The sequence below is a fragment of the Cyprinus carpio genome, chromosome A22 (assembly GCF_018340385.1).
Source record: "Cyprinus carpio isolate SPL01 chromosome A22, ASM1834038v1, whole genome shotgun sequence".
Classification (NCBI taxonomy): Eukaryota; Metazoa; Chordata; class Actinopteri; order Cypriniformes; family Cyprinidae; genus Cyprinus; species Cyprinus carpio.
Genome location: NC_056593.1, coordinates 18,033,641 through 18,047,926, shown reverse-complemented (window position 1 = coordinate 18,047,926; position 14,286 = coordinate 18,033,641). Strand labels below are relative to the sequence as shown.

The window sequence follows — 14,286 nt, the reverse complement described above, 5'->3', positions numbered from 1 at the left end:
AAGCCGGTTTTCCAGCGTATCTCAGATTATATTCTCTCATTTACCTGAATGCAATGGTGCCCAGCAAGGGTTGCATTTCAGGTCTTAGGGCAACATATCTAATCAGGGGGGACATACAGTAAAATATGTTTTTATAGAGACATCCATGCTCCTCAACATTGTGTTTTGACTGAAAGACCCGCGGCATGAATATCCAAAAATCATTTCATGATCTCCGCTGGGAGAATAATAATCCATTAACTATAATATATTTATAGGCAATTCATAATGAAACATTTTCAGTGCATGTTATCCAAAATTTTAAAGGGGGAGTGTATACACATGCACATTAAGCAGTGCATGTTATCCAAAAATATTTATAACTACTGGGGATATAATATAATATAAAAAAAAAAAAATAAAATAATAATAAAATAAAATAAAAAAAAAATAATATAATATAATATAATTACTCAAGTGTTGTGAGTGTCTGTATGAATTGTACGAAACAACCGTATGAATTGAGTAAAGCATGCACCCAGCAGTTTTATCAGGCTGCCATGAACCAGAGTGAACCAGCCCACTCAAGGTCACTCTCTGTCCCTGCAAATTACCTTGAAATAGTGGCTATCTCCCCTCGTTACTCAGACACAAGATCTGAAGGTAATAGCTCAGAAGAGATGGACTTAGGAGGAAGTGAATTAGATTTTGAGGGGCTTGTATTTCCTTCATCTCAGCTTAGAGACCAAGCAGAAACCCAATCTTTCTCTTTGGAACAAAGTTTGACTTTGAGAATGAAAGAACATTGGGGAAGACCAGACAGAAAAACAAAAGGCCCCATTCACAATAAAGAACCGCATGAGGAACTGATGAAGAACCCAATAGCCTGGCTATCTGGGTAACTGAGGATATATCAGTGGTTTACTCTCCAAAATTGATTGCGTCAGTACAGTGGCTTTTAAAATTAACTGAAGTGCTGCTTTCCACCCCACATTCTGTTTTTAATCAGTTTAGATGTACAATTAAAAGTATATTAAATGGATCTTAACTTAATAACCTGTCCTCTGTGCCCTTGGCTTAATTTCGTACAGCTCTGTCAAGGACTGTCCGTCTACAACATGCAGTCATTGTAGAGGCCTCACAGAGTTGTGGAAGGAAGGTTTGAGTACTTGTATAACAAAAGTATCATTTAGATTAATTAGTGGTTTGACATGATGTTTGACTTTTTTTTTTTTTTTTTTGACAATTTTTGACAATTCCTTTCGACTACAAATTTCTAAAATCAGAGCATGATATGTGAAAAAGTATTTATGTATTTATTGCGTAATTTTTATTTTTTTTATTTTTTTGCTGTCATTTATATATAGAATATGTTAGCAGTAGGATTCAGGGCGAAAAAGAAAAATGCCTAAGCATGAAAATATACGGCTGTTATGTTCTGCGGTGTATGGACTCAGACTGGTTGACAGGGATGGAGGCCTGCAGGCTTTCATCCACACTCCCCTTGAAATCAGTACAAAGAACTCCGTTAACACTTGCAGCCATGTTACCTTCCTTCCCAGCTGAGGAAAGCCTTGGGATGAAAGCGTGGAGATTACAGGAGTCTGGTGTGACTCAGGCTGAAGGATGGAAGGAGAATATTCATCAGCATTTTCTACGGTTGCTTTAGGAATGCAGTCTATTGGCAAACACTAATCAAACCCACAGCAAACACATAACAAACAAAAAACAAACTGCCAAAGACCTAGTAATGCCCTAGCAACCACATAGCAACCGAACACCCAGTACACCCTTATAGATTTTGCCCAGAAAACTATCATTTCACTACTTTCAGTAAGTCTAAATTCATATTGGGTGCCACTCGAACACAGTAAGATCCTAGAAAACAAGTAGATGCTTAAGAAATAGAATTTCATGGATTCAGATTTGATTTCTGTTTGAAATCATTAATCAATTGAATAATTATCAATTTAATCTTCTATTCCCCAGTGTTATATACAAAAGTGAGTACGTCGGGGTCACCAAAAAGGAATATGCATCTTCTGACGTCTTTGTACATATGTGTTCTAGTTTGTTGACATTTTGCCGAATTTATTATTTTGTGTGTCATCCCCCTTGGGATGAGTGGATAATGTTCTTTGCAGCGTGTTTTTTTTTTTTTTTAAATGTCATGTATGTTGAATACGTGAATGCTTTAATGTGCAGGTGCACAGTGTCCTACATACATAAGTAAATATGAATAGGGAATAAAAATAGAATCTGTTTGCCTGCCTAACCTATATCATACAATATCAAAGTCGTCAGTTCCACTTTATACGTTTTTATATCCATAAAGTTGGTTGTTGGTTTCATAATATGTGTATGTTATAAATATTTATGTTCAAAAATGTAGTGTAACTTAGGAAAAAAAAAAATGTGTTGGTTTGTTTGTTTGACATTTAATTGTCATTTAGGTGGCTCTTATGACTTTGCAGTGTCAGATGTTTTTAAGTCAAAATATACAGCTTAATGTCTTTTTTGTGACATTCAGAACAAACAAATTCATTGGTTTTGGAAGCAGATTTGACAGAATTGACATATTTGTGCGAGCTGTTCCTATTCTATTGCCTTGACTGTGTAATAACAAGGCTTACATATTAATGAGATGCTTGTAAACTAATGAAGCTCCATCAGCCTACTTCGAGGGGTCAGGGGTCAAGCTCTGTTCTCTTGCTGCTAATTGCAAAAAGTACCTGCTGTGCAGCTAAAAATCTGTTCCTTTGAGTATGTATTAGGAAATAAAATGAGGTCTTCTGTTGCATAAGAAATTCTGGTCAATATAAGTCCAGTGACATACTTTGAAAATACCATAAGCTTTTTTGACATTAGGGGTGAGCAGAATTCCCAACAATTCACTAAAAAAATGTTTGGCTGTTAGACTCACTGACTTAACATGAATTAAGATGAGAACAGTGTGTGTTTTATTGCTAAATTGTAACATATTTAGAGATGAGCTTAGTATGTACATGATGATAATGAGTTATTTAGCAAATATTTCAGTTAATATACTAATTTACTTGCTATAGCACAAAATTGAAAACTGTGAAAAAGAGGCAAAACAGGTTAAACTAATCTATACTGTCGCTTAAAATTTCTGATATTATGTACTCATGTAAGGGAAACAGGTCAATTTAGCTCAAAGGGAATCATTTAAGATTTTAAAGGGAATTGTGAACAGAATCACTGTTTCACAGCTGATCACTGAAACGGCCAACGATTCACTGAACGAGCCGTTTTAACATCAAATCTGCGCTGGATATAATATCCAAAGTTATAGTGAAAACACTATTAATTAGCACATGTACAGTAACAAGATCGGCAGTTTAAGACATTAACTTGTGAGCACAAAACACAAGATACTTCTCTTTTCAATATAAATAAGGCTTTAATATAAATCTAAGACATATAAACTAATCTAACACATAAGCACACGCCACACTCACATTAACACATTGATAGAACGTTAGGAAAGAGTGAGTTTAAGAGAAAGAAAATGTGAAATCCCAAGTTTACTAGCAATACGTGAAATTGCATAGACATGATGAACAACCATTAATCACTTAATTAACCCCTCGCACTGAGTCTTCAATGAGGTTAAAATTATATTAGATAACACCAGTACAGATGTGAGTCTGGACACTTGCGTTGCCTGTTTAACGGGGTTCCCTTTGTCGTCGCTGAAAAGGGGGTTTCCCGAGGTTGCTGATTGGCTGGAAGTTCAATAGTCGTTGAAGTGACGTCTTGGGAAGCCCGTGGTTGGGCGTAGGCTGAAGATACAGAGTTGTGGGCTGGTTGTAGTTTCAGACGGGCACGCGAGGTCAGACTCGGTGACACGGCGTTACAAAACTTAACTCAGAACACGAAACTCTCAAACAGAAAAGAAAAAAGTAAAGTTTGACGAGACTAGGTGGTGTTTCTTCTCATCGTGGCTAAGTAGCAGCAGGCGTTCAGGCCGAAGCACGCTGGAACGGCGCTCGAAGAACGCTAAAAATGATGACAAAGCATGACTAAAAGCTTAAGCTAAAAAGCAAAGGCTAAAAGCAAAATTTGATGGTGTCCTGAGTATTTAAACTGGCATTTTGGCCACACCTCAAATGTTGTCTTGACCAATTAGATACTGTCTTTTCTCAGGGTGTTGCATTGTCTGTCCCACCCATTCATAAATCATATGTTATCTTATCAAGCTTGTGGTCCAAATTTTCCCGCTCTTGCAGGGTATAATTTGGACATGATTCCTATAACAAGAATATGATACATTTGACAAATAACTGATGGTCAGAAACGTTTCAAGCAAGAATATTCGAACACACACATAGCTCTCACGAATATGATCCCTTAAGCTATTCAAGAGTTATTTAAAAAGACATACACAGTAAGTGATTAGAAACATTAAAATCAAATGTGTGAGAGTTACATAAATGATATGGAGTTAAGCAATGGACTGATATCCATTTAGAAGTCTTTTTTGAGTTCATTTTGGTGCATATATGCATTGGAAGGCATTCTCTGTGCCATTCTGGGGAGTAAGGATATCTCCTGTGAAGACCAGAGGGGTTAACAGGTCTCCTTAGGATTCAGTCTGGTTCTGCTAGGTGGGGGGAAGTCAATCCAACGATCTTGGACTGTGGTGCTGGGAGTTGATTTACAACATCCTGCCTTTCTGTGGAATTCGGCTCATGTTTCAACCAGGCTCCCGATCGAATCTTTAATTTGTCTGGTTTACGCTACACTCATTTATTGAAAAAAAGTGTCAAATATTGTCTGTCTAATATATATATATAGTTGGTTTTCTGAATATGATGACATTTTTGTCTTTGACACCTCTTTCATTCTGGAACATCTTTCAGGGATTTAACACAGTGGATTGAATCGGTGTTTTTCCTTCACAGCCGACCAGCGAGGACGATCTCTGCCCGATCTGCTATGCACACTCCATATCAGCCATCTTCAAGCCCTGCTCCCACAAATCCTGCAAGTGAGTTGCTGCCAACATCCTATCAACAGCTCCGTTCTTCCATTCACTCCTCCATTTAAGAGATTAACACCGTCCCGTCAAAGGCTTCAATGGCCAATTTAACGAAACATTTTACTGCCATTACTGTGTGAATAAAATGTAATCATGTAGTCCTTTAAAAGTTACTGTAATCTAATTGTGAGCATTTAAAAAAAAAATTACATTGCATGTAATCAGTTGCTACCCAGCACTGTCCACTGGCAACGTTGTGGTCTCAGCACTGCATTGAAGCTGTCACAATACCAATCATATACATCAAAACTGTTCTCTCAATTGAACGAATTTTCTTGTCAGTTTGCTTTCGATTCGCTTGACGTATATTGTGAAGTGCAGCATAGATAACTCACTCTGTGACGTGATTCAGTGCTCTTTAAATGATTAAATGTCACTGTCGGACCGATCTCTCTCTCCCTCACTCACTTTGTCTTTTATTTCAGGGCCTGTATAAATCAGCACTTGATGAATAACAAGGACTGCTTCTTCTGCAAGGCCACTATCACTGGAGTGGATGATTACACCAAACCAGCCAGCTCTTAGTGCGCCCTTCACACACACACACACACACACACACACACACACGCACACACACATTTGGTGTTCAAAATCCACATTATGTACACTTTCCCCAAAGAATTCACTTCAGAAACACACATATTCAGGTCGTTTCTACTCAGTCCATGTACGGTCACCGTCCCATCACTGTTGCTTCTGCCAGCATTGCCCATCTGCACTGGCGTATCATAACATTTTGTCCTCTGACGAATGGAACGAGGCCGTGCAAGGCAGTAGTTCTTCCCTAGTGTCTTTGTGATGAGTGGATGAGATCCTGTTTAGAGCCGCGCTCGTGGTGCTTCTGAAGGAGCAGCAGAGAAGCTGAATGTGGAAGATCTGCTGAGAGTGATGGGGAGAGGAAATGAGAGATTTCATCTCTCACCACTGTCTCAATCTTTTCTTTTCTTTTTTAATTCTCAGCTTTTCCTTTCACCGTCTTTTGTCTCATCTCATTTCTTCTCGTCTCTTCTCACAAACTCTGGTTATATATTATCATATCAGGAAGTCAGATATAACTCAGTGCTAGTGAACAGTTTTTCATATCACTCTGTATTTGCTAACGTTTTTATACTCAGTACTGACAGCCATATTTGACATAATGACTACATGTAGTGTCACACTAAGCAGAACCTACAATCACTTCTGATTATTGTACATGATTTTCTACATGAAAAGAACAGAGGAAAAAGAAACGCATCTACACAAAGCTTTTACACGCGCCTGTCATATAATATGTAATAAATGTCTTTTATTACAGATTTATGAAGCATCATAAAGGATAAAAGAGACAGTGTCAGAACATGGACAGTTTACACTGAGACGTGAATGCAGTTTGATCTGTGAGACAGTGATAACGGTTATTGTTCCTCCACCGCATTTTCTCCATTCGGACGGCTTTCACGTTTGATCTTTCGTTATAATGGTGTGGTGTTTATGAATGTTATCAAACAACCCTCCGCTTTCTTCATACCCAGATCTTTCCTTCAGTCTGTTCCATTAGGAGTGCCTAGACTGCTGTTTTTGTTGCAGAACACCAACAGACATCTAGATTTAAGTGCTTTGCTGTTGTGTGCATGGGGTTATCTTTCCCAGAATCCTTAGCTAATGGATTATGTTACACTCGGGCTTTGCCTGCACTCAGAATCCATTGCCTTGCCACAGCTCCCTTAAAAGGATATTCAGCCATTGACAACTGCAATTTTCTACACCAAATAAAAGTCTAGTGGTGCAACCCAGTTTTAAAACCCACTAAATATTAGATGGAGTGAGCCAAGACTGGAGGTGGACCGCAGCTTTGACTGTCACAATACAGGACGCATTGTTAAAACAAGTTGTACAGAATTCATCACACGCTTCTTACTAATGCACACAGACTGTTTATTTAACACGCAGACAATTTGCTATGACCGATAAACCACTGAACTTCCAAACACTGCATCATAAGTATGAATTATCAAAACCAAAATAGTATTTGGGTCACTACTTCTCACATTTGGACTGTTAAAGCATTTCTCACGGTGTGGTGTAATGTTGTTTTTAAAAGGGGGTGCATGATATGAAAGTAGAACCCCCCTCTATAGTTTACTTAAAGTGTGTGCGCGCATTTGCGGTGAGTGTGTGCCGACAACTTTAATTTAAGGGTTTCCACTCTCAGGCATCTGCTATTGTTGTCAAAGGGATTATAGATTAGTTAAGCAATATTTAAATGACTGTTGATGTCTTTTTTTTTTTCTTCCTTTTTTTTTTTAAGAAAGATGACATGGCATTTTTTGGTTCTTTCACTTTTGTGAGAGTGTACATGTATTGATATCAGCATTAAATTATTTATCCTAAATGCTGTCTGGTGTGCTTACTTTGTAGGCACTTTCCAAGGTATATATTGGCTACCTAATGTATTTAATATTAAGCATATATTTAAATATATCCCACAATCTTTCAACCCCGTTACTGGATGATTTCCTTCCTCTTTAAACAAAATGGAACATTTCCACATCAGAGTGAAAGGTAAGTATAATCTTTTTTTATTTTCTCAATTTGTACTTATTCTCCATTTGAGAGAGAGAGAGAGAGAAGAAGAAGAAGCAGAAGAAAAAATTGGAGAATAAACCGTTTTCACTCAAACTATTACAAAGTAATGGTGCATTAAATTAAGAGTGAAATTTTGATTTCAAAACTAAAATTGTATTTTCTTGTAAAAACTCCAATAACCTTGTACAAATTATTTTTCAAAGTTGTAAATAAAACAATGTAGTTGCCTTCACTCATTGAGTTTAACCATTCAACCCTGTTACCAGTGTTATTGTAAGAAAAATGGTTAAACATAAAAAAATTCTTTAATTTATGGGAAATGTATGGGTTTTTTCACCTTAATTAACAATTAACAGATTAATTTAAGTTTCATACAACCCTGTTACTCATTCTGGCATATTTTTATTTAAATGCACAATTTAACTTTGTATTCCATTAATATTTGTATTGAATATTTGTATATTTTTGTTTGAAAATAATTAATTCAGTCAATTTTTATACTATTCGAATATGTCCAAAATATGGGCAACAGGGATGAAAAATCACCTGTAAATATAACAATAATTTTTTATATTAAAATTCAAAAGTGTTTTAAGTCATATTTTGTATTTAAATACACCATGTAACCCTGAATTTCATTAATGTTTGATACAATATGTATATGTATTAAAGCTGATTGCTGGTAAATAAAACCAAACCAATCAAGGTTTGTACTATTCAAATTCATGGTTAAAAAATTCCTAAACTGTTATAAAATCAGTGTTATATTACAAATTTATAAATATAGAATAAAACTAAAAAATAAGTTTGGGTTCATATATACAAATAATATTTAGTTTGACCTCTTGAGACTGACAAACAACATTGTTTCATTTGTACATTGTTGATAAAAGCAGAAATGTATATTTTTAAAGAATTTTAAGCCATATTTTGTATCTAAATGCACAATTTAACCTTTAAACCTGAATTTCATTTTGAAATATTTAATCCAATATTTATATCAAGGTTGATTGCTAGAAAAAAACTAAACAAAAAACAAAGCCAATCAAGGTTTTAAACTGTTTAAATACGTCCAAAATATTGGTAACAGGGTTGAAAGATTCCAGAAGACTTATAAAAATCAATCTTATATTAAACATTTATAATTATAGAATGAAAACAAAAATCACTTTGAGTTCATATATAAATATAATATTTAGTTTGACTTCTTGAGATTGACAACATTGCTTGTTACACATTATTGAAAATGTGAATTTCAAAGAATTCCAAGCCCTATTTTACCTACAGCATCTTTCCTTGATAATCAGAGTTGATAGCAGAATTTGGTGTTTGATTGTGTGGTGATTGATTTGTAGTACTGTCTTTCATTAGCTTTTGTTAGTCACAAATATTACAGAGATCTAGCATCGCTGTGTACTACATTTAATGTTAATGACAGCAACCTTGGCAATGCACAGTAGCTGGTGGGCAAAACAATCTTGCTGTCTGTTCCAAATCTGGTTTTGCCAATTCAGTGCTATAAATAAGAGGTGGTGTTTGTATCCCAAGGAGGACGCCACACTCTTTTGAACTAGCCTTTCTTTCTGACCCAGAACCCTGCACCCTCTCATGGCATACGGCACAGCATTGTATATTAAAAGAAATGTCAGCACCAGACGGCTTTGAAATGATCATCCTACCTTGGACTCATTGAGCTGCGTTTGATAATGCTTTTGTTGTGAAAGAGTCTGTGGTTATAGTGAGTGCACAGTAATGAAGGATCGATTGTAAAAGCCTCCTGTTATGTTGGCTTCACTGGGCCACGTCGCCTTTACCCCAGAGGTCTTGAATTAAAAAACGGTGATTTAACATCTTACTTGCGTACACCTTGTAATAAGGTTTGTAAGAGTTGAGACCAAAATGCCAAATTACTTCCATTAAATGTTTGTAGGAGTATTGTTCTCTCTCTCAATATCCAACATGATTCTGGTTGTATATGCCAATTTAGTACATTAAATTTGCTGTTTATATTTATATAGATGAAAGATGCAAAATCAGTGTATTGAGAGCGCTATTTTACATATTTAGAACTTAAATGTGTGCTGCTTGTACATTTGGTAACATATTGACAACTTCAGAGAGATACAATAACTTAGGTTTTATAAAATCATGCAGAAATTATACCAAAGCATGTGAAGTGTCAGCATTTTATGTGCCATCTGTAAAATGTTTATATTGTACATTTTAGTGTTGCATCTAAAATTGTCACCCCTTATATATGTATTGAATGCATACAACACTGATTTTTTTTTAATTACATAATTTGTTGTTACAGCATTTCCACTTTTTCCATTTTTTATTGTAATTTTTATTGTAAAATTTTATGATAAGGAACTGATTGTTCCCATGTCAACATATTATGTTCAAACAACTTTATAAAAGCACAATATGTCGATACTGTAAGTTGTATTGTCAGTATATAAAACTGCTTAATGTATGAACAATTCTAGTGACGTAAAATATGTTCATACGTGTCAGCACACAAAACCTTTTAATGTGTGAATGACTTTAATATTGTAGTTTTCAGTGTCATTACCTACTTCAGAAATGTACAATACATTGATATTTTATGTTTTAGTTTCAGCATTTAATAAACCCTTTTAAGTACAAACAGTTTAAAAGATGTACGTAATGTTGATATTTTACTTTTTTGAGTGTTGGCATTTAAAACTTTAACACTTTTACATATGAACAACGTTAGAGACATATGTTTATATTATTTTAGGGTCTAAAACAACCTCATTTTATGTATGAACTTATTTAAAGATGTATAATGTGTTTAAATTGAGTGTTTTAGTATCCACTTGTACTATAACAATTTAAAAGATAAACAATTTGTTGATATTTTATAATGTTAGATGTTTTTGTATGCAAGTGATGAATATTACATTTCTCCAAATCTGATGAAGAAACAAACTCATCTACATTTTGGACGGCCAGAGGGTGAGTAAATTTTTCAATAAATTTAGATTTTTGTCTGAACTATTCCTTAAATACTCTGATAAATTGTGTTTTATTGTCAGCATGTTATACAGCCCTGCAGTATGAGGTGGAGAGAAAAGAACAGGGTCTTGAATCCACGGGTGGGACGAAGTGGAGCGTCTTCCCTCACCGCACACAGTTCTGCAGCTTTCCATTGATTCACTGCCTAGAACCTGAACCCTGGGCCGGCAGGGTGCCGGGGGACTTATAGATCACCTTCAAAAATAGCCTGTCCAGAGGGGAGGACAACGGGATAAAGGGTGGAGAGAGAGAGTCTGGCAAGGAGAGAATCCTCCCTCTCCAGGCAAGCCACCGATAGCACCCTGTGTGTATTTATAGATGAACAACAGCAAACCTGAACCTAGATCAATATGCTCTGGGACGTGACATGATCTGCTCGCTGAAGGGATGGAAACCTGGCTGAGAGTACAGGCCCCTGGGACGCAGAACAGGGATAAACCTCAGGGCCCGTGAAAAAAGTGAAGAAAAAAAAGAAAAAGTCAAGGTGAATGGCAGAGTGGGGAAATGAAAGTTTATTTATTTTTGTTTTTTGGCATATGTACAAAAACCAAGTCATTTTTTATTAACGTTTTTGAAGTGCAAAATGGAAGCTGTTCTGCATACTGATTGGTCAGTTTCAGTGTTTGGAAGGTTTCTTTGGAAATGTAATAGGTTAAAGATTACCCTTTCATAAAATCTAATTATTAGTGTAACTTTTTCAATTACTTCAATTTACTTGATGTGTTTGATTACATTTGATTACTTTAAGTTTTGTACAACCGTTAATCAGTTAATCAGCTCTCAGAAAGGCCATAGCCTAAAGCATTCAGCATTTAATAACACTTTTATTCTTAGTAACTGTAACAGATTACAGTTACATTTATTTGTAAAAGTAACACCATTACATGTAACTAGTTACTCCTCAACACTGGTCAGTTTTACATTCTAGTGGAATGGTGGCACTTAAAGGGATAGTTCAGCCACAAATGTAAATGCTGTAGTTGTTTACTGACCCTCTTGTCAATTTAATATGTAATACAGTATAACTCGATACAAATCAAGGCTGAGGCTCAGTTTCAAGCAGATCTCAGTCCTGAGGCTCCCATTTGTCATTCTGTCCTCAACACAGATGTAAACGAGGAGCATGTTAGATTGGTTAATGCTTCCCTCTAGAGGTAAAGGTAAGAGGTTCATTCCTGATCTCTAGCATTATGGTTACATTAATTATAAAACAAGTCTAGGAACCAATTTAAAAGGGTTACACAATGACATACTTTTTTTCTTCTCCTTTCTTTTTACATTGTTTGGCTAGATGAGATTAAAAGCAGCACAAAACCATAAACTTACATGACAAGTTTGATAGAATGCGCAAAACAGAAGCTTGAGAAACTGCGTTTGTTATAATGCATAACAAACATTTATTAACCTATTCTTACCCATTTTTCTAAAATCATATTTCTGACACAATTCTGTAGACTACCACTGTTTCATGTAAAATAATAAGAGCGTATGGAGTCTCCAGTAGATAAATAGTCAGCGCTGTCCGTGGTGCTGAAGAAACTCACATGATTAAGCTCATGCAGAGAGTGTTTTTACTGATGTTTCTATATGCCTTGTAAAATTTCACCATCATGCCTGAAAAGCTCTGTTAATCTCAAGTAATCACTAATAAACCTTCACAATTAAATGACATCGGAAGCTCCCATTACCATCCACATCACCACCATTCGAAAATTCATTGGTAAAGTTTAGACAAATTTACTATTTTCTTCTTCTTCCTCTGCTTAAATTTAATACTCGTTTCAATATTAAATACATCAATATCAAGTTATATTAGCAGTGAAAAGTGCTCAGTTATAGTACATGCAGTGCATGTGATATTTTGATATTTAGAGGAATGACTGAACTGATATTTATTTACAAATTTTAGTCATTTTTTGCAAATCTCATTTTAGAAAGACGCCAGCCCAAGGCTAATGAAGATGATAAAACTATCAAATCATGCCTGACTGCATGTGAGTATCAACGTAAACAGCATTAAATGATAAAACCACTGCATTGCAAGGCCTGAATTTGTTTTATTTATTTATTTGTTGTCCCCTTCTCCATTTTGGCTGCATCTCGGCATTATTATTATTTTTTTTTTTTCAGTCAAAAGTTTTAGTTCCAAGGAGAAATCACCTCAGTTTTAGTTTATTTGTTTATTTTGTAATAAATATAAATGTCTATGCTGAATTTACCTTTTTCTAGTTAAACTTTTCAACCCTGTTACCAATGTTATTGTAAGAAAAGTGGTTATATATTTTTTTTTCTTTGTGTTAAATTTATTTAAAAAAATTCTATATTATATTTAATCTTACATGTATGTGTGTGTGTGTGTGTCTGTGTCAGACTCTGTCCCGTTTTTTGTGTATGTTTTGCTTTGTGATCTAGTTTCTGTTTCCCAATAATATTAATAATTCCCACCAGTTTCCTACTATCTACTATCCTCGCCAACAACCACCATCCCCCAGTGGACCTCCCAGACACCACAGGACCAAGCTGGAGGGAAGGTGTCTACCGGTGTCTGGGGAGTGACCGGTCCCGAGCCAGAACTGGCCCGCCGCCGTCCGCGGCTCACCCAAGCCAACAGGATGTTAATATGTTAAGCCTGCCTGTCCCAAAGCTCACTCCAGTGCCTGCTAAACTAAACCTCCATACAAACCTCCATCCACTCCCCACTCCTTGAAAGTGCCTTCCAGAGTTCGCTCTAGTGTCGGCCGAGGCCCCAGAGTTTGCTCCAGTGTTGGCCCAGACCACACCTTTTTCCCCCGATCCAGAAGAGGAAACTAGGGATGAGGAGAAGGGTGTCGGCCCAGGCCCCCCGAGTTCACTCTAGTGTCAGCCCAGCCACAGAGCAAAGCCCAGGAAGGGCTCCCGATCCCCAGTCAAGCCCAGGATGGGCTCCTCTTCCGGAGTTGAGCCCAAGATGGGCTCCTGTTCCCAAGTATAGCCCACAGAGGGCTCCTGATCCCCAAGTCAGCCCAGGGAGGGCTCCTGATTCCCCGTTAAGCCCAGGGAGGGCTCCAGATCTCCAGTTCCGCCCAGGAAGGGCAATGTATCTCCAGTTAGCTCCAGTGTCAGCTCCAGTGTCGGCTCGGCCAACTTGTATTTATGTATTATTTAGAAAAATAAGTAAATATATTTCATTCACTGCTGAACATGTTTAATAAACAGTTATATCAACAATGAAAAAATAAAAAATAAGAATGAAACATTATTCAAATCAATAAAATTAATTATTTGTATTTTTGTGTTCATATATTTGCAGATTTTTTTTAAAAAACAGAATATTTATTTACATACAGGTACAGGCACGTATGTAACGTGGAGTTTGGGATTTGTTTCTTGTTCATAGTCTTTTATTTCGTAGTTTGGCCCCAGTCATGTTCTGTCATGTGATTCCCTTGTCTGTGTGTTATGTTCTGATTGCTTCCTGTTGCCTTTTTTTTGGTTCTGATTGTTCTGTTGTCTAGCTATGATGCTCAAACCAACCTGCCTCTAGCTATGATGTTGTAACCCTGCTGTTGGTGAGTCTGTTTACACCAAGTCAAGTCTGTTCAAGTCAAGTCTTTTGGATTGTTTTCTTATTGTGTAAATAAACTGCACTTGGG

At 36.3% G+C, this 14,286-nt stretch overlaps 1 protein-coding gene across 6 annotated transcripts in view; it reads left to right on the top strand.

The window, feature by feature from the left end:
• LOC109072041 (E3 ubiquitin-protein ligase RNF123-like) overlaps window positions 1-7,418 on the top strand; it is a 124,268-nt gene extending 116,850 nt beyond the window's left edge. For all 6 annotated transcript variants that reach the window (XM_042712144.1, XM_042712148.1, XM_042712146.1 and 3 more), the window contains exons 38-39: window positions 4,908-4,993; window positions 5,470-7,418. In XM_042712144.1, the coding sequence (XP_042568078.1) occupies window positions 4,908-4,993; window positions 5,470-5,569 (186 nt within the window). In that variant the 3' untranslated portion in view covers window positions 5,570-7,418. The remainder of the gene's footprint in view (window positions 1-4,907; window positions 4,994-5,469) is intronic.
• The last annotated feature ends 6,868 nt before the right edge of the window (window positions 7,419-14,286 follow it).